Source organism: Poecilia reticulata, linkage group LG15 (genome assembly GCF_000633615.1).
Source record: "Poecilia reticulata strain Guanapo linkage group LG15, Guppy_female_1.0+MT, whole genome shotgun sequence".
Lineage (NCBI taxonomy): Eukaryota > Metazoa > Chordata > Actinopteri > Cyprinodontiformes > Poeciliidae > Poecilia > Poecilia reticulata.
In genome coordinates this window covers 25470698-25497418 of record NC_024345.1, presented here as the reverse complement: position 1 = coordinate 25497418, position 26721 = coordinate 25470698, and the positions used below count along the sequence as shown (strand labels likewise).

General features: G+C 39.3%; 2 protein-coding genes across 7 annotated transcripts in view; both read left to right on the top strand.

Annotated features, from left to right (window-relative positions):
- arid4b (AT-rich interaction domain 4B) overlaps positions 1–9674 on the top strand; it is a 47236-nt gene extending 37562 nt beyond the window's left edge. For 5 of the 6 annotated variants that reach the window (XM_008430259.2, XM_008430256.2, XM_008430258.1 and 2 more), the window contains 8 exons: positions 1922–2104; positions 3043–3127; positions 3225–3420; positions 4931–6130; positions 6699–6809; positions 7446–7670; positions 8925–9071; positions 9167–9674. In XM_008430259.2, coding sequence (XP_008428481.1) covers positions 1922–2104; positions 3043–3127; positions 3225–3420; positions 4931–6130; positions 6699–6809; positions 7446–7670; positions 8925–9071; positions 9167–9312 — 2293 coding nt within the window. In that variant the 3' untranslated portion in view covers positions 9313–9674. The remainder of the gene's footprint in view (positions 1–1921; positions 2105–3042; positions 3128–3224; positions 3421–4930; positions 6131–6698; positions 6810–7445; positions 7671–8924; positions 9072–9166) is intronic. The other variant, XM_008430260.2, reaches the window with a different exon arrangement.
- A 4808-nt stretch (positions 9675–14482) lies between these two features.
- On the top strand, positions 14483–18244 carry tomm20a (translocase of outer mitochondrial membrane 20). The gene is made up of 5 exons (XM_008430261.2): positions 14483–14671; positions 14972–15018; positions 15099–15180; positions 17373–17515; positions 17753–18244. Exons 1-5 carry the CDS (start codon positions 14548–14550, stop codon positions 17795–17797), a joined length of 441 nt encoding a protein of 146 aa, XP_008428483.1. The 5' UTR covers positions 14483–14547; the 3' UTR covers positions 17798–18244.
- Positions 18245–26721: the final 8477 nt, after the last annotated feature.

Here is a 26721-nt window from a genome sequence, read left to right as displayed (position 1 = left end):
ACTGCACTGGACATTTCTGCTGAATGGGTTTAGGTCGAACGCTGTTCATGTTTGATACTGTGAAGCGTCGTCACCACAGGTACTGTTATTTACATGGCTGAAATTCTGAACATCACCAAGAGTGATAATATAATGGAAAAAGACTAATCAGTTTAATCATGTAATACATATTCAGCCATAGTTTTGCAATTAAATGTTTTTATTATTGTTGTTCTTAGCATAATGGTAGAATTAAGAAGTTAAGAAGTTACATTAATGAATTAATTTAAACCACTTTTATTTTAGTTTTCAGATATCAGTACAGTATTTTATTATTAATGGTCTATAATAATAATAATAATAATAATCATAATAACCACTGTTATTGTTACGACTAGTATAATTATAATACATTTCTGTTATTACTACACGTAGTAAAATGTTACTACATCTATTAGTAACTAGATGTAGTAACTACTAGATGTACTAACTACATCTAGTTGTTACTAYATCTAGTAGTTACTACTAGACTACTACATCTAGTAGTACATTGYAAGTAACTACTAGATGTAGTTACTAAGTTGTAGTACTACAGCTTATAGTACTACAGCTTAGTAACTACATCTAGTAGTTACTACTAGACTACTACATCTAGTAGTACATTGCAAGTAACTACTAGATGTAGTTACTAAGYTGTAGTACTACAGCTTATAGTACTACAGCTTATTATAACGGCTTATTACTGTTATGATCAAAATACTATGAAAACACTAATATTCTTAATAAATTAAACCACTTAATTTTATTTTTATGATATCAGTACAGTACTTTATTATTAATGGTCTATAATAATAATAATAATAATAATCATAATAACCACTGTTATTGTTACGACTAGTATAATTATAATACATTTCTGTTATTACTACACGTAGTAAAATGTTACTACATCTATTAGTAACTAGATGTAGTAACTACTAGATGTACTAACTACATCTAGTAGTAACTACATCTAGTAGTTACTACTAGACTACTACATCTAGTAGTACATTGCAAGTAACTACTAGATGTAGTTACTAAGTTGTAGTACTACAGCTTATAGTACTACAGCTTATTATAACGGCTTATTACTGTTATGATCAAAATACTATGAAAACACTAATATTCTTAATAAATTAAACCACTTAATTTTATTTTTATGATATCAGTACAGTACTTTATTATTAATGGTCTATAATAATAATAGTAATAATAATAACAATAACCGCTGTTATTATTATAACAGTAATAATTGTGATTATTACTGCTATAATAATCGCAATGAAATTTCTATTATTATTAGTTATTGTAAAATAGTTACACACTTATTATTATCATAAGACTTTGAATATACTATTAGCAAATTAAATCACTTAATTTTATTTTTTAAATTACATTAATTATTATGAATATTAATTAGAATTGTATAATACTAACATTAAGATCATTATTAATATTTTTAATAATTACATTTATTTTTAATTTGTCATTGCAAGACTTAGTTTTAATAATATTGACGATATTATCATTGATTATTTAAATTTTTATTAATATTAGAATTTGTAGTAGTGACATCTAACTAAAAAGATCAGTGTTTAGCATCCACCCATGAATTTAAAAAAAAGTTAAGCTCTGTACAGTTTAATAATTTAGTTCAGTTATTTTGTATATAAAATGTTTCGTTTATTCATTTATTTACTCTATCTTTAGAAAATCTCCTTTCCAAGCATACTCACTTTGTTTTCCGAGGAGAACTTGCCACTCACAATATGGCGGATTCACTGGCGCGTCGTTTCTACGGGGCATGGAAGCCAACGTGGCGTCTAGCTCTCCTACGTCTATGGTTGTGGTGTTCAATGGGGGCAGCCTAGGGCCAGGAAGTGCTGAACTGTTTTTCTTGCAGGGATGACAGCAGTCAGGAGGGGGAGGAAGGGGAGGAGTTTGAGTGTTACCCCCCGGGGATGAAGGTGCAGGTGAGGTATGGGCGAGGCCGCACTCTGAAGACGTACGAGGCCACTGTGAAAGAGGCAGACGTGGAGGGGGGAGAGGTGCTCTACCTGGTGCACTACTGTGGCTGGAACGTCAGGTAAGACAGGACCTGGGGAGAAATCACCTCTGTACACCCTAAAAAATAATAATTCAACAAATTTTATTTATGAACTTGTAACTCAGGTCAGGGGATCACCGCTACATGGGTATCCCTGCAGGAGCAACAGATTTATCCTTCACCTCTAGACAGTGCTCTGATTCTGGAGAATAGTGCGCCATCTAGTGGCAGAAACAGAACTGAGCATTTTGGGTTGACTCCTGGCTCAGTTTTGACTCAATCCTCTGTCCTTCTATCCCCCAGAAGTCTGTCTTTCTACAAAAATAAAACTAAAACTACAGACAGGATGATGATTTTGTAGCCAATCAGAGTTCTAGAATTGGTCCAATCAGTGGTTTTGGTTGTAAATAATCTTTTAATTCCCATGAGCTACTCTGGATCTTTTGAATGGCCAAACAAAGTGCTGCTACACTCACCTCTACCTCTCAACCCTCTCCCCCCTCCCCAGCGGGTTAGGGTCAATGCAGGAGCGTTAGGGCTAACCATGACCCAGAAGTCAACTGGTGCAATCAGCATTTCATCGTCACAGTGTTGTTGTGTGGTCCTCCAGCACTCTTTAAGACAGTGGGATGTTCTCTGCATCGTCTCTGTTGTGTGTGATGTCGTAAAACGTTTCATTTTCCACTCACACGACCCCCACACCGGCCCCAATAGCTCCCCTTGGTACCTGTGGAAACATAATTTGTGTGGTGGCTGGTGTGTTTCTTTCCTCATCGTAAAGGTTTGTCTTTTTCTACATGATTCCTTTGGATTTTCTCCGTTTGCTGTTGAAGCTATATTGTGTCACAGCAACATGTCGGTTGGTTGGGCGGGTGTCTGTGTGGTGGCTGCTGTCGGCGTGGATGTTTGGCTCTTTGTCGATGACCTGAATGTTAAAGCCATCTTGTCTCTTGTACTGATTTTTGTTTTTTTTTTAGATATGATGAATGGATCAAAGCGGACAAGATTGTGCGCCCGGCAAATAAGAACGTCCCAAAAATAAAGCACCGCAAAAAAATAAAGGTACGACCGACTGTGCGGAGGGCGGGCACGGTTTCGGCGAGAACCGGGTTCTGATGTTCGCGGAATAAAACGCCGGCTGTGTTTTGAATCCCGACAGAACAAAGCCGAGAGGGAGCGCGACCGACTGGAGCGGCTCGGTGACAGGGAGGTCCTCGGCCCGAACCGCGTCCCGCACTCCAAATGCGGCCTGAGTCATGACGTCTTTTCCAAAATGAACGAGAGCGAGGACAAAGGGACTCAGCAGCCTCCAGTCAAGTCGATAGAAATCACATCGATCCTCAACGGATTGCAAGGTAGCAACACTCAAAATGTGGCTCTACGTAGAAGTTTAAGTGCGCTCCCCACCGGCAGGAATGTTCTGATGATTTTGGGCTTCTAGCGATTCGGAATACTGTTGCTTTGCATCAAAAATGTCCTGGGTTTGAATCCTGGCATGGGGCCTATCTGCATGTATATGTCCAGGTATTCAGGCTTCATCCCACCATCCCAAAAATATGAATGTTTGGTTAATTGAATCTCTGAACGTTCCTTGGGAATAACTTTGCATGCATGTTTTTAATGTCCTGTTCGACCTGTCCTCAGTGTGCCTAATGACCCCTGCAAGGACCAGCCAGATGTTTCTTGACAAGTTGAAGAAAATCCATATCATTTCAATATATCAACAAAGTTCTAACATAATTCTGCCTGGAACTTTAGACACTTTTATTAATAATAAAAACATAATTTCTGTGCTGTCTGGAATTTAGTTCTTGCATTTTCCCAGTCTGGATTGGTTTTGGAAAAAATAAAAATACACCATCAAATGTGCATTTTACTTTCACAATAATGTTTTTTCTTTTACATTTTTTGTAACAAAAAAAAAAGGGAAGGAAGGAAGTGAAACTCAGTAACTCTGGTGTTACAACAGTTCCCACTTTAGCTTGAAACATGCTGGGTCCTGGATTCTTCCGTATTTTTCTAGCAACTTTTTTTCATCAGAAGGGGTAAACCAGATGGCTGAAACTTGGGACACAGTTGGGTTCTGGAATGGATAAAGCAAGCATTAATTAAAACATAAATTATTTAGAAAAACCCTGATTACAACCGTATTGGAAATGCACTTAAAGCTTGATTCAATTCAGAATTACCAATACTGCCACAAAGAGCGGCCAGATATCCTGACAGAGCTATGAAGCGTCTAATTGTTGCACAGCATGTGGCCAATGTGCAACTTACCAAGAAACATTTATAATAGTGGTTAGACCTTGTGTTGGGTAAAATAAAGTCACAATTCAAACTTGTTTGCTCCATTTTTGTTTTTTTCCAAGTCGTTGAATTTGTCCGTAGTTGCGTATTTATTTCCACATTGGTAAAATAAATTATTGAAAGCACACAATAATTTACATTCTTGTCTGAACTGATTACTGTATTTTATCTTTCTGACCATGACTTTATTTTTTTTTTATATGTGCAAAAAGAAATACTCAAATCATGAAGCTTAATATCAAAACCCTTATAAATTCAAGGGTGGAAGTTCAAACTCATCAATATTCCAATTCTTATCCAGTTACATAATCTTATATTCATCACATGTATATTCCACACATATAACAACTAACGCCATATTCAATAGTTAGCCCATCAAGGCAGTTTATATTTAATTTTAATTACAGTGGATGAATAATCATTATTTCTTTAAATGTCACCAGCATCAATAACAAAAACGCCAACAATAATTGACTAATATACATTATAACCAGTAACTGTGAACTTCTCCTGTCTTTCGACTTATTCTTGAAGATAACAGAACTTTTCGTCTTTTAGCTTCCGAGATGTCCACAGATGAGAGCGAGTGCGAGGATGAGGAGCAGGAGCACGATGAAGAGGATCAGCCCAGCAGCAGCGCCAGGCGAGGTCCGACAGAGCCGCCACAAGCCTCCGAGCGCTGGGAGAGCGGCGTCCCCTCCGAAGGGTCCAAAGCGTCCTCCGTCTCCGGGAAGAGTCTGGACGCTGCTGCCACGGAAAGCCAGGACGTTGGGAAGCACAGAGGCCAGCCGGAGACGGAGAGAGAGGCGAGCACCAGGAAGAGGAAATCTGATGGTGCCGCCGAGAGGAACACGAAGGGTCTATCCAAAGTAAAGACCAGGAACACCAGGAGTGCCGACTGGTTGCCGAGCGGCTCGCCTCGGAAGCTGGAGGACAGGGGGGCTCTGTCCAGCAGCAGCTCAGAGGACGAGAGCGCAGCGCTGGCCAACATCCCGGCTGAGGAGAACGAGCGAAGCCGCGCCAAAACCAAAGGTTCCCCTTCCAAGAAGTACAACGGCATGAAGGAGAAAAGCAAAGCCGGGAGGCAGGCCGGCTTCTGGGAGATTCCCGAAAAGAAGGCCAAGCCATCTGGGAATGCCGAGGAAAAGGCGCCGGCCGTTCGGCCCAAAGGACAAAAGGACGTGTGGTCCAGCATTCAGGCCCAGTGGCCTAAGAAGACGCTGAAGGAGTTATTCTCCGACTCAGACACGGAGGCAGCCAACTCTCCTCCACCCCCCGTCTCGTCGTGTCTGGATGAATCTGGGGCGGACCAGGAGGCGGGACCCGAGGATGAAGGCTCCGAGGAGCAGCTGGAGAATGACAAGCTGCAGGAGTTTCCCAGCAGCGGGAGCAACTCTGTGCTCAACACCCCTCCTACAACGCCAGAGTCGCCCTCCGGAGGAGGAAGCGCAGTAGAGGAGACCAGTCAAGCACCGCCTCCTTCTCCACCGCCGTCGCTGCCTCCTGTCTTACCCTCAGAGCCGGTTTCCCACGATCTGCCTCCAGATCCGACTCAGGAGGAAGCAGCGGGGGGGCGCAGCGAGACAGACAGCAGCACGGTGGAGGTGGAGAGTCTGGGCGGAGAGCTGCAGGAGCTCCCGCAGGACGACGGCACAGGTTCCCCCTCCAAGGTTTACAACGTCAGTCTGTCCTGCAACAGCAGCAGCAGCCTAGAGCTGAGCAGCAGCAGCCAGCAGGACAGCGAGCAGAAGTCCAAAGGTACAAACGCCGCTAAATCTGTGGTCTCAAACTCCAGGCCTCCAGGGACAGAGTCCTGCAACTTCTAGTTTGTTTTCATTCCTGATGGTCCCGTGGAATAGGTTCGATTGGGGACCAAAACTGCAACATTTGTTATATTGTTAGCTTCTGTGTTTTGCTTTCACAGTACAATGTGTCAAAGAAACCAAATCCTTTAATAAACCTATTCCCCCTTACCACCAGTGATGGCACTGCACCAAGAACTACTGTAGGAAACGACACAAAAACCTCTAAGAAGACATGGACCCAACTTCCTTCTTTACAAAATGTTTTTACAAAAATTTGCAGTGCCATCAGATTTTTGTCGTTGGTAAAAGACCACAAGCCATTTCTCCCGCTAGTGATAGACTCACGTGTGTGTTTTGGTTGTATTTACCCAGAATGCCCTGCTCTGTAGTCCATTTCCTGCTTTTGGAGAGGTCTCCTGTCATGCTTTGAGACCACTGTCCTAAATCCTTCCTTATATTGATACTCTTATTTAAAGTGAACTGCTGAGAAGCTGAAATCTCTTTTCTAAATCTGTTTGTAGCATCTGTGAGTCAGAAGAGGCAGAAGGAATCACAGACAGGTGGAGTCTCGAAGAAACACAAGTCTAACCGCAAAAGCCTTGGTGTGCCTCCCAAAAGGAACAGGAAAGCAGGTAGAAGATCAGAACCGTCTGAGTTTAAATCTAATCTGAAGAAGTTTGGAAAAATAGTCATGAAACAATAGCTTTATGCTGTTTTATTTTTGAAAATGTGCCACCTTTTTATCATTTCTTCAAGTTGGCAAGGTCTGTAGATCACTAAGATTAGTCCAGCTTCATCCATCCATTTGTTCCATCCATCCATCTTTTACTTAATTAATTCAAGTAACAATTTGTCTCTTTTTCACCTATTCTGTGCATCCATCCATCTAGTGTCTGTATCCATCCATCCATCCATCCATCCATCCATCCATCCATCCATCCATCCATCCATCCATCCATCCATCCATCCATCCATCCATCCATCCANATCCATCCATCCATCCATCCATCCATCCATCCATCCATCCATCCATCCATCCATCCATCCATCCATCCATCCATCCATCCATCCATCCAGCCAGCCAGCCAGCCAGCCAGCCAGCAGTCTGTTCTTTTCATCGATCAATGTCAGCCCAATTCTTTCTCCATCGTCCATCACATTCATTCAATCATTTATCCATTTTTTTCTTGTCTTTCCAGTTGACTTTCTTTCCATCTATTTGTATTAATCAACTAATTTTTCCTTTCGTCTCTTCATGTCTTCCTCAGCTAACAGCAGTGATAGCGAGGACCAGTCTGTTGTTGAAGGCTCGGCCAAATCGGCCGCCTGTAAGAACACTTCATCGGACCTGAAGGCCGCCGCGTCGCCCAAGTATCACGGCCGATCCCCGCCCTCCAGCCATAAGTACCACAAGCAGGGAGACCCCGATCACTCCCAGCACCGAGACAGCCATGTAAGATCGCCGCGCATCTACAAATGGAGTTTCCAGATGTGTAAGTAAAAGTTTCCTGACCTCTTTAAGTTTTTCATTCAATGTACCTTCTGGAGCCTCTTAAAAACTTTGACAAAAATTCTCAAAGAAAATGTTTTGAAAATTCTGAAGTTTTTTTATTTTTCAGTTTGATTATTTTATTATATTTCTTTAATTTCTATGGAATAATTGCATTTAATTTCCACAACAGAGTGACACTAAAGGTACCTTCCCTTTTTATTTATGTTAACTTTTCTTATTAGGTTTGAAAACGTCAGCAAATATCAACATCCCATGTAAGAAAATGTAGCCATCATTCCTTTGAACAAGTTTTATGTTTTTCTTTACATTGAAGCGTAGAAACAGGAACAAAATTATTGCTCTTTAGAAATCATAATAGATTTCCTGTAGTAAATATTTATCAAAAATTATAAGATGTCTTTTAACAAAAGATAATGTAATATTTGTGACTCTAAACTTGTTTTATTTAGTAGAGGGGGTACAAATGTAGATTTTTAGCTGTAAAGATGTTAAAGATTATGTATCATTTTCCTTCCTTGTGTTGCACAGCAAAAACTCAAAATCTTATCAAGTATCTTTGTACTAGTTTCTAGTTTCTAGTGGAAATATCTTAGTACTCTTTAAATAAGGAAAGACTAGGTCACAAGTAACTTGCCTTAAGCTGTTTGTAAGTCAGTAATTCCTTAATATTGATGAATAATTATTAATTATGAGTAAAATAATCTGCCAGTGGAAGAGGAGATAGATTTTCCCGTGTTGTAAGTTAAAATGTCTTGTTCCACTGGCATACTATTTCACTTATAGACAATACTTTTTCATCAATATTAATGAATTATTGACTTAAAACAAGCTCTTGTTTCTGACTGAAAACTTACTTGTATGATAGTTTTGTCTTATTTCAAATGTACAAAGATATTAGCACTAAAAACTAGACCAGAAATACCCGATTTTGTGTTTTTGCAGTGTAAGTCCTGGTGTTCCACCATTCTGCAACTTTTGCATACATTCCTGCTTTAGTACACCCAAATTAAATGAATGGTTAACTACCAGGCATTTACTAAACTTGCTGATGTTCCAAGGAGGAAATTCAGCCGTTTGGTTCAGGTTTGTTGGAGCAGGAATGCATGAAAAGTTGTAGGACGTTGGCACTAGAGGATGAACATAAAAATGTGACGGGGTTCATGGAGTGTCGGTAATTAATTATCAAGGCACTGTGCTTTGTGTTACTAAACTCATTTGTTTTGTTTCCACTTAGCTGATCTGGAAAAGATGAGCAGTCTGGAGAGGATTTCGTTTCTTCAGGAGAAACTGCAAGACATCCGGAATCACTACCTCTCCCTGAAGTCGGAGGTGGCCTCCATCGACAGGAGACGGAAACGCATGAAGAAGAAGGAAAGAGAAAGTAAGTCAGCTGTCTGAATCTTTGCTGGGTCAAAATACAGAAAAAAAAAAAAAACTCTTTCTAAACTTTTCTTTTTTCTTTTTTTAAACCTGAAGGTGCAGTGGCCGTCTCCTCCTCCTCCTCTTCTTCACCATCCTCCAGCTCGCTAACAGCAGCAGTCATGCTGACGCTCGCCGACCCTCCGGTACCATCTTCGTCGTCCTCGTCTCAGAACTCCGGGGTGTCAGTAGAGTGCAGGTGACAGGACGAAGCCGCGAGGAGCCACCGCACGAAGCACTTAACCAGCACCCCGAGGTCGCCGCCCCCTTTCCTTTTCAGCAGGATGGCGAGACGGATCTGACCGGTTCTCCGCCGCTGCTGGGGCACAAAAAACCAGACGAGAAACGAGCACTATTTTCTACTGACAACTGTTTCCTCGGCAAGCTATCCGCACTTAAGTGCACTTTTACGAAGATTGTGTTAAAGGAGAGGGAGGTTGGGGGGGGTGAAAATTGTCAAAAAGATTATCTAGATTTCACTTTAGCGCTTTGTTTCTTTTTAGGGCTGGGCGATATGGCTTAAAAATAAATTATGCAATTTTTTTCATAACAAATCCAATTTCCAATTTTAATCGACTTGTTTTTGCTCTTTCTTTTCCAAAAAAGAAAGAAATTACATAAAATACTTTCAAAAAATGGCTTTTATTTCCTTCTGTGATGCAGTAGGGCCAACCTACGATAAGTTTTGTTTAATTATGAGAATATAGTCATAATTTTTGAAGAACAAAGACGCAATTCTACCAAAAAAATCAGAAAATTACTAGAAAAAAAGTTTTTAATGAGAAAAAACCTTACGTTATCAGGATATGATGTGACCACCTCATATTGTGTAGATCTTTCTTGAAGATCTTTGAAGATCTTTCTTCAAAATGTACAGATGCTTGCACATTTTAAAAACATGCTGTTTGTAATAATTTCTTATTTCTTAAACTTATAGCACTATATCTGTAAAATGATGGTACACGTTAACGATGTATTAAAGCCTTTCTAGTACTAGATAGTACTATAGTGTCCTTTGAGCTTCTAAAGATAAAAGATTCCTCATTTTACATTTGAAATGAGGAATGTTAATAACATTAATACCTTATTCTTCTAATATTACGACTTTATTCTCATAATAAAAAAAAAATCTTGGCCTGATTCTGATATTTTGCCGTAGGGTTGAAATAAATTCATAGTCCAAATAAACAGAAGCGGTAAAACATGCTTGTCAAACAAAATGGCCGCCCTGGGAGTGCTGACATCACTCTGAACTATTGAAACTGAAGGAGCGCATTGGTAAAGAAAAAAATCCAGATTTTCCAAAAATTAAATTAATCGATACAATTGATTTATCGTCCAGCCCCATTTCTTTTATCGAGTTATTTCCTTTACAAGCAATAATGGCTTCCATTCGTTCGAAGTTGGTATCGGATCATTTCCGCTCCGTTCTGCGGATCGCCGCCTCTCCGGCACTAAGGGCAAACAAAACGTCATTCTGCCACATCTCTCTGTCCACGCTCTTCATCTGAAGCGCTCCGTTCTCGCGTGCAGGAGGAAGGAGGAGGCTTCCGCCCAGCTCATCTAACTCCACCGGATGCAGATGGAAAAATGCAGTAGTGCCTTTTGCTCCTTTTGAGAATGACGGTCCGTTTTCTAAAAAAACAAAACAAAAATAAAAACCAACACACTGACGATCGGCTTGTGAGTGAGCGGCCAGCGAAGGGCTACATCTGACAGATGCTTTCAATGTGTTTGAGAATCTACTACTGAATACTCATCCATCTTGGGTATCACTGTGGAGTGATGAAATCGGTGAATGATCACTTCATCTATTTTTTTTAGAGCCTGTCTGCTTTAATTCGTCACGTTTTCTCTCGGTCCATTAACTCTCCTGCCCTTCCGCCTTCGCTGAAGATGTGATTCTGTAACTGCATCAAACTAAATACAGCTGCATCCCAATACACTAGAATATAATCAAAAGTTTGATTTATTTCACTGTATAGATTAATTTTGCTCAGAGTAATATGTGTTTATACTTTAGGTGATTCTGGCTTGCAGCTAATAAAACACTAAAATTATATAAGACCAATAAAAATGGATTTTTAGTGCAGAAATGTTAGGTTGTGACCTACAAAAGTTAATTGCTGAAGAAGCTGTTCACAGGGGGTTTTTATGCAAACAAATCATTGGAAAGTTTTGTGGAAGGAAAATGTTGAAAAAAGGGGATAACTGAAGTCTTATGATTAAAGATTTTTTTCTTTTTGAGGCTCTTTATGCATGAATTACTGTTTTCAACCTGCTGCGCTGCTGAAGTGTAATGGCAACTTTCATCCTGTCTTTAATTGTCTCCCTCTTGACAACATTGATTAGATTCTTTGAGGTTTAGGTCAGATAAATCTGTTCTCTAATTAAATAACCAGGTGTTGGTACTTTTGACAGTGTAATCAGGTTAGAAGTCATATGACACAGCACTCTAAATCATCTCGAGTAACTTTAAAGTGTGCCTTTTCTCTCAGTTTTTCCTTCCACTCAACTTTCCATTAATGTGCTTGAGCATAGCAGCAGTCCACAGTTTGTGAATCTCCTCCAAACACTTCACTGGGCTTTACTTCATAATATTCTCAGTAGGATTCTTTCCCTGCTGCCTGTGCATCTCTTTCTATCACAGTTTTTCCTTCCACTGAACTTTGCATTGATTTATTTAGATGCAGCACTCTGTGAACATCCAGCTTCATACAATAACATTTCTGTATTAAAAATCCTTTTTTTTTTTTTTTTTGGTTGGGGGGGTGGGGGGGGTCTAATGGAAATGTTCAAATCTTTGGTGAAATTGAATATTTTCATTATCTGTAACCATTATCTTGAGCAAAGATAAATGTTTTAAAAGTTTCACTCTGTAAGAAAACTAGAGTTTTTACCTGCCTTACTGTCATAAACAAACTTTTCAATCATATTCCAATTTATTGAGCTGCGCCTTGTATTTAAGTACTGCCTAAAACATTAAAAACAAGAGTCCAACATTTGCAGTATTTCAAATATGAATTTTTACAGCTGTTGTTTATTTTTTTGCCACAGTAAGACTTTTCTGATTTTACTCCTGAACAGTAACAGTATGCAGGCCTGTTCTCGTCATCGTCCCTACCGAAACCGTTCCCTGTACTCCGAGCAGAATAAAGGTAGAGGTATTGTAAATGTGCATTTATATCACAAAGTGACGTTTGTGTGAACATTTCTAACGACATCCCTCTGGTGTTTTCCTTTGTATAAATCCCCACACTGTATGATATCCCGAAGTTACATTTTTGTCCAGCACTTGTATGTAATTGTATGCTTTTGTTATACATTTGTATATTGAGAAGTGTTTTGAGTCGAGCTATTTAATATCTTGCACTGTTAATAACATGTACTTTTCTGTACAGACAGTTTTACGGTTTTAACTGTAGTCAGAGTGTAAATACTGAGGGTTGCAGCATGTTTATTCTCCATGAATTTAAAGTTTTTTTTCTTTCCTTCCTTTATGTTCCGTTCAGTCCAAATCCTGATTGTCCTTTTGTATTTTTCCTCTTTTTTTATTTTATTTCATTTTTTTATTTAATCTTCTCTGTAGTTTGTATTTTCTTTAGTCTTTGTTTGATTTTGCTTGTTAGAGAAGAATTATGGTGTTGGATGCGGCTGAACTGTTTTCCAACAAAACTCGGCCTGAAGCATCGTAGATTAAGACACAGTAAAGGAGCTTGTCTGAATAAAAATAAATAAATACATAAAAAAAAGCTCTGTAGTATTTATTAGGCTCATCTGATGATGGTCATTGTGTAATTTATTGTAAAAATGTAAGCAAAGCAGAAGCCTCTGTTTGAAATAAATGCCATAGTTTGTGAAGTGTCTGTCTTTTGCATCAGTTTATTTATAAATATTTATAAGTATTTTGCATTTCAAGTGTCAGAAATATGAACCATTAACCTGAAGATGACAGTTCCCCCCATTTTTATAAGATTTTTTAATTATTCACTAAATTGTTAACTTATTTCATACATAAGTGTGAATTAGGTTTTACTGGATATACATAAGTTATATACATTTATGTTATTACTTTAGCAAGGTTTTTTGTCACTAATTTAAATAATCGTACTTTCCTTCCAGCCTCATTGCATCGTTGTTTATTCAAGAGAAGTGCCCACTTAAAAGAAACTAAGGATTAACGTGCAACAAAACACATAACGTCTGAGTTGGATTGTTTCATGTTGATTAGATTTTACAGCAGATCTAATTTTGCCTTTCAGCTAAAGAGTAATGAGCTTAAAAAAATTAGCTTTTGATTGCTAAGTGGATCGTATTGGACATGCTCTCCTGTCAGGAAATACGCCACTTAATTAATCTGCAGGTTTGTGAAGTAATGACTCTTTAAGTGAATGGATTTATAAATGTAAACTTTAATTATAGGCTGTCAGATTACCAGCTCCAAGCAGAGGCCTGGTGTTAAACTGAGGAGATTTCAAGCTGATAAACAGAGATAAGGGAAATAAGTCAAAAACATCACACATACAGACTTTATATTTTTAATTTGAATTTCACAACAGACCTTTTTTTATTACTAGAAAACTGACATATCTATATTTTTGATTAGAGTTACAAAAGACTGGAAGGGCTGTTTTATTTAGCAGAGATGGTATGTCAGGACATTGTAACATTTAATCATTAATTGAAGCAGGTGTAAAAAGGCATGGATTAATTCTATCTTAAATTACATTTTTAAATTTCAATATACTCATTTACCCATTTACTTTCTTTAAATTAACATCTATCCTGCAAATCAGTCACATTATAACGCCAAACTTCCTTTTATTTTACTGGGTTTTCATGTGATACACCAGTGCAAAGTATTGCTTAATTCTTAAGTGTAACAAAAGTCCTAGAATGTTTTATATAAATATGTTTTATATGTAACAATTTGAAAAGTATGGTGTGTCTTTATTTGTTGTATTTTGCGTCACAGAGAAACTTCCAACAGGTGGTGCCATTGTTAGCTCACTGTTACCATGGTGCATGATCTATCTGTCTGTGTGCCTGTATACGTATTCTTAAATAGTACAATAATAATATTTACTCTGATGATATATGTTATATATTAACATTCCCTTTTTATTATTATTCATGCTACCTCTAGCAACTTCATCTTGCTGTGCATTCACGATATTTTTTGTTTTGTTTTGCTTGTTTTACTGTTCATTGTTATAAATAAGATTACAAAAATAATATATATATATTTTTTTCAATTAAAAAAATTGTAATTCCAAATAAATACAAATTTTAAAAAGTCAACAGCGCCATGTTTGTAGGAGACGAGCGGAAATGACCTTGTCCTGTGGACATTACGTCTGACGTCAGGTGGTTCGTATTTCCTTTCCGCCGCAGTGTGCTAGTAGCTAGCCGTGCTTGTCCATGAGCGGTTTTTAAACATGATGAGCGGCAGGACGAGTGCGATGGTGGCCGGGATGTGTGGGGCCCTGTTCGTCGCGTACTGTATTTACTTTGACAGGAAGAGACGGAGCGACCCGTTGTTTAAAGAAAAGCTTCGTGAACGTAAGTTTTTATACCGACCGTGAAGTTGTGCTAGCACCGTTAGCATCATATAGCTAGCTGCAGCCCGCAAGGACACCGCACTAAAAACTCTACATACACGCTCCCCGATGATAGATATTTTCTGTATTCAAGATGAGAACGAGATGAGAACATTATTATGCATGTTAGTTTCACATGTGAGATAGTTTCGTAATTAAACCTGATATACCTGATTTAGCTTTAGTCTTTCTAATCCTGTAACCACGTGTTTTCAAGTTTATTTAACTCGATTCGATCAAAACACTGTTTTCTTTCTCACAGGTAGAAGAAAACAAAAAGCGTCAAGCGAGAAGACGGGAATGGCAAAGGTGAGGCGTCTATGACACTGTTATTAAATCAATTATGTCTTGAATATAAAATGGGTGATCGTGGACTGTTTGCTGTGAAGTTGCCTGACCTGAAGGACGCAGAAGCCGTTCAGAAGTTCTTTTTGGAAGAAATCCAGCTGGGAGAAGAGCTGCTGTCACAAGGTAACCCGCCATCTCACATGGCGCTTTTATTAAGCTTACATTTCTACTTCAGTTTATTGATTCTACGTCTAATCAAATCTTATTTTATCTAAATCTCATGAAACACAAAATGTTCAACCAAAATCTCAAATTCTAAAACATGCAAAGAAAAGTATATCACTTAAATTTGGTGTTTTCATGAAGTGCTAAACAACTTGGTCCAATACATTTCCAGATATGCTCCGTCCACCCACCAGGCAACATTAGCTGCATTCCCATTGACCATATACTTGCAGAAATTGGAATTACAAAAATAAATATGCTTAAAGGAAACGCGTCATTTTCGCAAAATGTGAGTTATTCCACTAAGGTACTTTTGACTGTTTCGAAATTGGTATATTTTGGAAAATTGCAATGGAAACTCTTTTTTGCATCACACAATCGTGATCAACAACTCGATGTTACTGCTGGCAGAAAAGATGAATAAAAAAGACAGGAAGTAGTTGGAAGAAGATGGCGTAGCATGTGAGGTGTGTGTGTCCAAAAAGCTCCAAAATGGAGACAAAGACATTGTAATGAATAAAAAGTCAGAAAAATATTGATTAATAGTAATTAATATTGTTATTGCAAGCTTGAGGCAGAGGCCGTCCTATTCAGATTCAGTTGCATATATTCCAGTTTGGTCCAGTTATAGTGAGGGTTTAAAATTCAGATAATTGTTTCTTTTGTTAAAATGTTGAGCCCAGTTGCTTTCCATTATGTCAAGTTGCAAAAATCTTTTCTCCTGAGAGGAGCACAATCAGTTTGAGAGGACAGAGCAAATCCAGGAATAAAAAACAGAAGCAATGTTCTCTGAGTTTATTCACTAATGTTACTAATTAACATTAATCTTAAACAGATTTCTAATCCATCGAGTAAATGATTGTCGGAACAAGTATACCAGGAAAATCTCCAGCACCTCGGGTGCAAGCTTAAATCTGAGATTCACTGATCAGTTGGAAATGATCTCAAGTTGAATTAAATCATTTTGTGCTCATCATAATTTTCAGCTCTACACTGCTTCGTTTCTCTGAGTTACAGTCGCATGTCAGTCAAACTTGAAAATCTGCAGGGTTCACGCTCTGCACACCAGTCAGATTTCAGCAGATGGATCAAAAATGTTTAGTCTTTATCTTAAACCTTGATGCAGGTTGTTAATGTTCAGTGTGTGGTGGAAACATCAACGATAGCAGTGGTTGTCAGTGTTGCAATATTTAAGAAATTGCCAAATTTATTGAGCTATTTGTCAGTTTTGAAAAGCAAACCATAACTCGAGCTGTTGAATAAATGGTCAATATGCAGATCAGAGTTATATACAAGATATAAAGCTGTTAGTTCAGGAGCTTGTGATTAAATGCAGCTGATGTTCGCCGTGTATGAAAGCAAAGCGACAACAGCTCAGGAAATGTGCCTCTTATGAAACGTTGGTAGTATTCAATAGAAAATGTCATCCAGTAGAAATGAGTCACTTGGTTAAAAACCCTTCTATAGATTTAGGCCCATAAATTAACCCAATTCAGGTCAAATAACTTTAGATAGATAAGAAGAATACAAATCTCTGAAAAAGAGGAAGTTGAAGCTTTAATGCACAGTAATAAGTGTGGTTGGGGGTTTGTCATGACATATTTCTTAAAAGAATTTTGATTTATCTTTGTCACAAGAAACTCCAATTGATGTTTAAAAACTCCCAAAACTGTCAGGGTAATTAGCTTTACTATCTTATTCCACTGTATGTTCAGTGTGGGCATCAATGAATTAGAAAATATGATTAAATACAGTTACTGTTTGCATTGCAGTGATAAAAATCACACTTCTTTATGTGACTGTAATAAAAAAAAAAGTTTTACAAATGGTTTGAGAGACTCGGATTGCTGTCATTTAGTCACATAGTTACCTAAATAATAAGTAGTTCTTATTGTAACTTTTTTCTCTTTATCACAACAGTACCACAAAATATTGTAATAAAATACAATTCCTTGGGATGATTTATAAAAAAATCTAGTTCTCATTAAAAATGGCCGCCACAAGTTTGAGACCAGAGCAAATTAGAAATCTGAAAGGTGAAGCAGGGTGTCCAAAAGTTTTTTTTTTTCTTTTCTGTTTTCAAAATGTTATCGTTTCTGACTGCGTTGATGACCTTATGTATAATTTCCCTCCTCTTCACTTCGACCCAGGTGAGTTTGAGAAAGGTGTCGACCACCTGACCAATGCGATCGCAGTGTGCGGTCAGCCGCAGCAGCTGCTCCAGGTCCTCCAGCAGACGCTGCCTCCGCCAGTCTTTCAGATGTTGCTCACCAAACTGCCCACAATCAGCCAGGTGAGACTCTTCTTCCAGTGAGAAACGGCGCTGCAGCATCCTTAGAAAACCCCTCAGTGGCTTCTGTGGCTTCTGGGACAAGAAAGGGTGCAAGATCAAACTTAGAACCATCCAAAGCTGAGAGCAGAGTCACTGTAGCTCTTTGCTATTTCACCTCTAAGACAGAAATACTTTGAAAATAATATATAGTTGAACAGCTTAATAAGGTGTTAATTTTTTGTTTGTTTCTGTTTTCAGCGAATCATCAGCTCCCAGGCTTTATCAGAGGATGACGTCGAATGAATGTGCAAACGAGTTGGAGACAAAACTGCTTTTACTTCTCCTTAAAAGGGTTTAACGGTGATTACCGCAGCATTGTTGAATATTGAAGACTGTTGTGACTTATCAGCCTAAATACGACATACTTTATGATATTCTGGAGTCTCTCCTCACTCTCATCAAACATTGTTTTCTAGTCGTTTTGTTTGTTGTTTTTACTCAATGTGTTTTTTGTTTTGGTTGGAGCATCATGGCAATAGTAATATATTGAATTAAAGTAGACAATTTGTCGTATGTTGCTATGAGTATGACATTAAATTTGTCTACGGGGAGAAGAAGAAAACAACAAAGCGTGTTAATTTCTGTGAAAATGCGTTGGCATTGTTGGTTTAATGTTATTTTTATATTCTAGTCTGTCACCTATTTGTGTAAAACTCCATAATAAAACATTAAAACATGTTTCTGACTGCAGTGGCTCTCTGCTGCTTTTTTCCACCCAATCTGGTGACATTCCTCTGAAAACAAGCTGGCCTGTAGAAACGAAAAACTACAATAACCAGACGGTGGAACCACAACCTCGACTAGAACTTGTTAAAGCATTCGGTTTTCTTCACTCTTACCCATCAAATAAGCTGAATCTGATTAGGATATTTCAAATACTCATTTATATCCTATTAAGTCGAGGTTTGCAGAAAGGTGATGAAAAGATCATCCAGGTTGGAAAGTTTTTGAGAAATTGGTAAAAAAAAAAAAAAAGGCAAGACAAACTGGTTTTGTGTTCAAAGTCAGACTTCATAAAGCTGGAAAAATAAGGAATTTGCTTTTATTGTCTTCCGGTTCTCAATCAATATTAGGGAATTATTTACTTAAAACAAGCTCTTATAAATTGCTGAAAAGTTACTTGAAAATTAATTTTAAGATATTTGCAGACAAAAACACCTGGCAAAATGTATAAGATTTTGTGTGTTTGCGGTGTAGAGTTTAACCAGGTTTATATCGGGGCAGATTTGGTCGTTTTCCAGTAAAACTACGCAGGATCTACGTCACATTAAATGTGTGATTTGAAAGGATTCATCAAGGGAACATGATCCACTTTGAACCAGCAGATGGCAGCAGTCGTGCATAGGAAAAGCCCTGCTGTGCTTTTGCAAGAATCAAATATTTTGATAAAATACCAAAATGTGGCATGAAAACATGCGCACAGGGGAGCATAAATCAAACCCGGTGGTGCCTTTTTGTTGCCATTCATAACATCCAGGCACCACCAGAATAATGTACGACTGCTGTCAGGAGTTTTCTATTTCTGTGTCCGGCCAGCATGCGGAAACCTCAGATCCTGTGAGTCCCCTGACCCACAGCGAGTCTTCGGTATGAATGGCTGTATTGTGTGTGCATGAGAGCAAAAGTGGAGCAACCAAGTTTAGGAGAAGGGAGTGGGTCTGGTCCGGTTTGGAAGACAAATAGAGGCGTAATTATTTTTATCCCAGTCTGCAGCTGTTATTCCGAGAGCGCTGGCCAGAGGAAACTGGGCCACGAGGTTGCCAGGAAACGAGAGCAAAGACGGAGGGGAAAAAAAAAAAATAGTTTTTCTACAACAAGGAATGAAAAGTGGAACGACGGCTCAGAAATGTCAAGTGAAGACTAAATGGTGGTCACTGTTCCATCCATTTTCCATGAACTCATGAGCTGCTGTTAGAGTCATTTGGTGGAGCTGGAGAAGCCTTTTTGACTTCAAGTCTCTGTGCGGGAAAAACGAGTTAATCTTTCGTTTTGGAGAAAGATGCAGAAGGTAAATCTGAAACTGTGGTCTGCTTCTGGCTGTGCTACCCTCCCAGTTTACCACAGCTCTGCTTCTCCCATAAATAAACAGCCAGCCACTGGCTCTGGCTCTGTGGTTCCTCCCCTGCAGACTGGCTGAAGGGTCACTGAAGGATACCAGACCACTGCTGGATGCTCTGGGGGTTTGCAAACTGAGAAGAAGAAGAAAAAAGAAAAAAAAACAGTAAAAATCTTCACAAAAAAAGCAGACATTGTTGTTGATTATGATGACACAGCAAAATGTTCTGTTTTTGTGTTGCACAGTGGAATTTTTACTGCAAAAATCACAGACGTTTGTGGTCTCGTCCGAGCGGGAAATATTTTTAATTTTACTGTATTGTCTGCATGGTGATAATGAGTCAGCGCTAAAATGAACCAACTACCTCTAGCCGGGCAGTAGGGGGCGCTGTTGCTCCAGGCTGGGCTCTAACCTGGGAGCGCAGCAGCTCCAGTTAACAGCAACAACAATGGCTTTGCCTGCAGCAGAAACTGTGTTTTCACCAGTTGATACACATTTTTATTCCCCCAACTTTCACATGGCGACAGACTCCAACCTGTTAGTTTAATAAAAACAACCGGAAATAGCCCGTTTTTTTTAAATACACTACACCCTAAAACTGGTGGAGGGCTTAGAAAAGCAGCCAGAGGCCATCCACACTTGGGAACGTCGTAATTACTGTAATAATTTGAGATCTTGTCAACAAATTATCCACAACAGCTCATGACCTTTTTGCATGGTGCTGTTTCATAGTGTGAGTTTAAATGTCAGGCGCTTGATTGCAGCCTCTGTACAGCGAGTGTCATCTGAACGAAGCGGTGGAGATGTCTGGTTATGTAGGAGCAGCTGTGTTTGGGAGTTCAAGGCAGCCAGAAATAACTCGGTTGTGTGCAGTTTCTATGGCAGCTTCACGTAGGCTCTGCTGCACTGCTCCACATTTGACATCCTCAGAGTGTTGCCTCTAAGTAGTTTTATACTGGGAGTAGCGAAGGACGATGTGGCAAAGACTGTTTTATTTGCAGTGAAATTATGATTTTATAGGCTGCGTCACTTTGTGAATATATTACAATTACTTAATCAACTGTAGTACTCCAGATCTCCAAACCTCCAAACCAAACACTCAGAAAACATAGACTCGATATAGCCAACATTTTTAAAGGGAAAAGAGGTCAGTAATCTGCCTTGGATTAAGACATAGTGAATAATGTTTTCTTTCCCATATTCATCACATCAGTTTTATTTGGCAAAATTCAAAACAGAAACTTTACTTCAACTAAAAAATATCAAATCAGTATACAGCGGATTGGGTCACCTTGAGTAATGACTGAGTGCTATCAAAGTATTTATGCAAAAGTTTTATACAGCCATAAAAGCAACAGATGTCCTTGCTTCTGTTGAATAATAACATGATTATTACAGTTAGGATAATCAAAGATCGTCTCGCTTTTGATGGGAATCTTTTAATGAGGAGTTTAGCAGACACTAGCCAGCTCCCTCGCTCTTTTGATAAGACTTGTTGATAATTCAGCACGCTCAGTCAGTTGACTGAATGAAAACTGACTTTGTTCGCACTTACATGAAAGTGCTTTAAGCATTAAATTATGTGGAATTGGAAACTAAAGCAGTGCCACCTATCGCTGCTATTAAGATAGTGGTGTTTTTAAGGCTAGCCAGCATGTAGCGCTACTAAAGAACCAGCTCTCTAAAAAAACAAGTCGTCAAAAAGGAATGACATTATGTACAAAGAGCAATTGAAAGTTGAACCCAACTATTGACGGTGCGGTATTCACAGATTCACTGACTCAATGACTGTGGAACATGTCTGAAAATTATTTTTGGATAAATCGCCTGTTTCCCAATTTCCTTGTAGAGATTATTTAAAATATTCAAAAGAAAATGCAACTTGTGATGTTGGCGCAATGTTAGTTGAAACGCTATTGGTTGGGGTTTGCAAAGCAGCCAATACAGCGGCGCCATTCATTGTCCTTTTCGCTGATTGGCTGTAAGCTGTAAGAGCAAAAAGTAGGAAAACTATGGATGCTAGTTTCTGTGTTTGTGCCGATTTGGTTTCCACTCTGCGGAATAATTCATGTTAAAGTTATTAAAATGGGAAGTCATCCTTAGCTGCGTTTCTATTACAAATATGCGCAAAACTTCGCAACTGCGGTGTTGTTAAAGTCACGCGAATAAGGTAAGCGCTACCATCCTCCTGTCTTCTTCGGCAAAATGCACTAAATTGGATACCGCTATAGAAACACCTCCTTTCACAATGTCTTTTCGAAATTGCCGTACTTCCATTAAGCTATTTTATTTTCACAGTTCCAGTTCGCGTAATTTTCTAGTTAATAGAAACAGGTTTCAACTATTCGCAGGCAGTTGTGCTCCCAAATACCAGCCTGTGTCAAGTCATATCGCAAATGTGATATTTTGCTCTGCTGTCGGTGTCCTGCGGCGCGTGTCGTGGTCGTGCTGCTGGTGTCTGCAGCCTGGAACTTTACTTTGTCATGGCGAGGGCAGGAGGCTCGGGAGAAACACCAGCCACGTCAAGGCTACCTGGAAGGCCCCTCACGGTAGCAACACGCTTTATTTAACCGCGAGTTTTTTTACTGCCGTTCACCACTAAGGGGGGCGGAAAGTAGGAAGAAAAAATTTCCAAGGCACGTCCTAAAAATAAAGCGGCGCTGTACGTGCTAAGAGTATTAACTTTCACACAGAGATGACCCATTTTCCGTCTCAAAGGGTCTGAGGTTGGGTGGAAAAAAAAAAAAAAAAGCGTGGTGATGGGGAGGGTGGAGTCAACAGTTTAGCCAATCACGTGAACGTAAAGCAGGCTACAAATCCCGGTGGATTTCTCTTCCTCTGTGGGGTAATATCTTTCTGTCATCTGTTTTTTCCATTCCTCTGCTGCTATCCCCCCCCGCCCCCCCCTCCAATCTCCTCCTCTGTAATTTTGCTTCTTCTCCTGCCCTTCCTCCACTCTCCAAGCTGGTTTCCCCCCTCTGAACTCACTTGTTTACATTCTTTTTCAGTGTGAGCCGGAGAGCTTGGACAAAATCCCAAACCATAATGTGTGACTTCTTCTCTCTAATAATGTCACCCGTCATCCGCCCACCCACGGGGCCTCCAAACATGGATCTTCTCATTGCCAAATTGCTTGATAGCACCAAAAGAAGAGAAGCAAACGCATCACATGACCTGTGAATTCCTGTTTACGCTCTGCGGTTTTTGTGCTTTTTGCTTTGATAACGTGCCTCGTTGTAACAGCTGAAGAGAAACGAGAAGGGTAGAAGTGAGCGGGGCTGCAGTGACAGAGAGATCGTGTCATGTGTCGTCAGCATTATGTTGCATGCACGATGTAGGCAAGAGGTGAAACTAGACGTGGGGAAGCAGGGTTGCCAGATCTGACTGAAAGTTTCCAGCCCAAACACAATGTGGAACCCGCCCAACTCCAAAATAATCTCAACCGCTAATGAAACGCTGACGGTAATAGCACCAGACGTGGATGTTTATATATAGTCATATATGCCTTATTGGTTATCGACTGCATTTATGGACTTCATGTTTTTGTTTTTGCTTTACTAAATTCTGACCAGGACCTGAATGAAGTTAGACTCCCCACCTTCTTCAAATGTAACTAAATTAATGTCAAGTGTCTGTGAAGCAATTTTTTATTTATTTTTTTGCTGCTGCTATCATTGTAGAGATATTAATAGATAGTTCCAGAGGTCATTGAAGGTCAAACAGCCAGTCCACACCTACAAAATCAAATTGGTTGTTAATTAACAAATAATTTAGTTGCACAAACATAAAACAGGTTATTTATAGCAATTTTGTTTGATTTTCTTAATATTTTGGGGATTGATCTCTGGTTAACCTCTGGACTTTTTTTTAATCTTAAAAGTTAAAAGGACACAAACAAAAATTATTTTTTCCGCACAAACATAGCACAGTTGATTTACACCACATTTTGTTTGATTTTGTAAATGTGGACTGACTGGTTGACCTTTTGTGACTTTGGGAAACACTTAAATATCTTTAAAATGATATTGACAACAACAACAAAAATTTGCAGCACAAACATTTGGATAGAACCCGGTGTCTAGAAAGGACTTGAAACACAAGAGTTGAGTGTTTTGTGGCGCTGTGTCCTTTTAAAACATGAAGTTGACATGGGATTTCTGTTTTACAACAATACTACAGAGTGACACCAATGACTAATTGTTAATGATGTCACGATCGACAGATTCTAGACATTTCAAAATAAATGAACTAATAAGATTTTATAAATAGTTCTGCCAACTATTTAAAAAAAAAATCTCTGAACACTTTCTAAAGACAATTGATTTTATTTTATTTAAATGGGACAGTGGGTATTAATGAACGTACCACACTGTCGTAAATATACCGGATTTATCTAAATGCTAATTTCTACCAGTAATCCCCCGAAAAACAACCGCAAATCTTAACAATCGTCGATCTAGGATCGAGAAAAAAAAAAAAGCCCAAATGGGCGGAAACCAGCCCAATCTGGCAACAGTGGAGCGAAGTGGCTCGCTTGCACCGAAGCAGAGGGTGAGGAAAGGGTTAACATGAGCAGACTGTGTGCAGTTATTTCCCCCCTCTCTGTCTCTGATCTGCCTTCCTGTCTCACCAGCAGTGCAGAGGCTTTGAACATCATGAGAGAGTCAGACAGGCTTGTTTTGCATACTGTAGGTCTCCTGCATTGACTTGTAGCAAATCCCTGCCCTCGGGAGGCACGTCAGAAGGGATTAGTGGGGAGGGACGGGGCCTCACAGAGTTTCCCGTTGTCGCAGCTCAGCCTCGCTCTGTATTTTCATCCTGCAGAGTGAGAAAAGAGCGAGCAGGTGGGGGTGGTGGGGCGTCAGCTTTAGTGTGCAACGTCGTGTGTATGTGTGTGTGTGTCGAGGGTGGTGGGGGGAGTGTTATACAGTGGTGTTATTTCCCTCTGCCCTGATTCTTTGGAGCTGTGCTGAAGGGAGGGGTGGGGGGTGTAAATAATGTATTTGGAGCGGCGGGGTAGAGGGAGATGGAGCTTAACCGAGATGAGAGCGCGGGAAGGGAGGGGCTGAGCGGCCATGCTGTTGCACAGGAAGCTGGGGGCAGGAGGCGCCGGAGGGGGGCTGTACGAGTTATAATGCTGTTTTGATGCTCAGGGGAATGTGGGGCCTCCACAAGAATGTGGCAATCCTCTGCTTCCGCTTTGCTCGCTCCGTTTTAGCAAGACCGATATGGTTGGCTGTTGCAGGCTGCTCCTACTAACGCATTCCTTAAAGGGGACGTGTTACGCAAAATTCACATTTTGCATGTCTTTGTTCTTCCATTTGGGTCTCTTCTGCTTCTAAAAACATCCTAAGTGCTTAAAAGAACACACCAACGTTTCCTTTTCTTTTTTTGGTAATAAGTTATTGTTTTTTTGTTTTTTTTTTAGTATCTGGAAAATGAGCCCTTTCAAAAACCTTTGAATGCCTCATAAATAAGCAGGAACTGCCCGTTACCTAGCAACCGCAGCAAAGTTCCAGTCAACTGGTTTTACTGCTGTATTTACAATGGCTGCTGGAAAAGACAAGTGTTTTGTTGTTGACTCAGAAACCACGTTCTGCATTCTTATTTGTTGCGTAGGAGGTTCTACTGCTTATCAAAGATGTACGGTTATATAGCTCCACATATGTTTGCAGCCTTTTTCATGTGCAAATGTAAACATTGAGTTGAGGGCATGGCCAGCAGCAGTGGCGTATTTCGATTTAAAGTGACAGAATGGCTCATTCTGAAAGGAGCTCAAAAGAGGCAAAACTGAGCAGAGTCTCAGAATCTCATTATGTAAGAATCATTTTGTGCAAGAAAATGTGGTGAAGTTGTTTTGTATAACCCAGTATGGCCTAAACCTGTTCAAGAAAGCATAAGTCGCCTATAATTATAATGCAGCAGCAGCAGGAGCTACAAGATTCTATTTAAAAGCTTCACACTGAGCTGATTTTCACCCTCATTTTGGAAAATAGTTTCTTTCAATCCAGATTTTTCACAGTGAAGTGCTCAATGGAAACAGCATCGACTCCTCCAAAGGCAGGACAAGCTCTTTGCCCGTTCAATATTAGCACTAAAAGCGGGCAATGTGACTGAGTGTTGCATAACATGCTTAGGTCAGTGGGTAAATATTTGGACTGCAAACAGGGTTGATTTTTTGCATGAATGGCGCCATGGGTGACCCCCGCCTTCTGCCACCCCATAGACAACCAAAGATCAACTAACTCCACTGGCATAGTCCATTGTGCAAAAGCATAAAAATACAACATTATTTCAAGACTTAAACATTCAAAATTGAAAAATATTGCTCTGATAATTTATCTAGATGAAAAGGTGTGCACTGTGTGACAAAATGAATAGGTACCACATTTAAGTAAGCTGAATGAAAAACTGATTTTCTTGGTATGTCAGTATAAGACATTTTAATAGGTCCCCCAAATATATATTTTTTTATTATTAATTTGTCATAAAAATATGGTTTGTTTATTCTTTGGATGCATGCTTTTTAGCTAGCAAATATTTAGCTTTTGTTCTCTTTAAGCTCATTTACACAACAACCAGCTGACAAAACTATGTAGCAAAGGTTGCACACAACAAATTAGTTTAATGGATGCAAACATATGAAATATTTATCTTTTATATGAAATTTTTTCCATTACACCTTAATGGAAAACTGGCTATTGTTAGTGAGACGAGTTAGCATATAGCAGAAACGATGTACCATCTTGGTTTTGTTCAGCCCTAAGTTTTGCTTAAACTTAGAAAAAAATGAAATTCTCCATGTTTTTTATGCCATTTCTTCTGCAATGCTATCCACACTAGCCTGTTTCCAACAGATGTTAGCTGAACTCTTGCTCGCACTGCATGCACCAGCAATGTTGGTTTTTACACATCATTTGCTAAAGTTGCACAGACAAGTCCATTTGTGTTTCTAGATGTTTTTCCAGTTGACTTGTGTGTGATGGTGGCAACGATTCACTTCACAGTCCTTGTTTTTACGAGGATCAACATTCTTTGAACCAGATTTGTGTGTCGCTCTGATTCCCCGACCTAATTTGACCCAAACTTCCAAGTCCAAGTTCACAGCAGA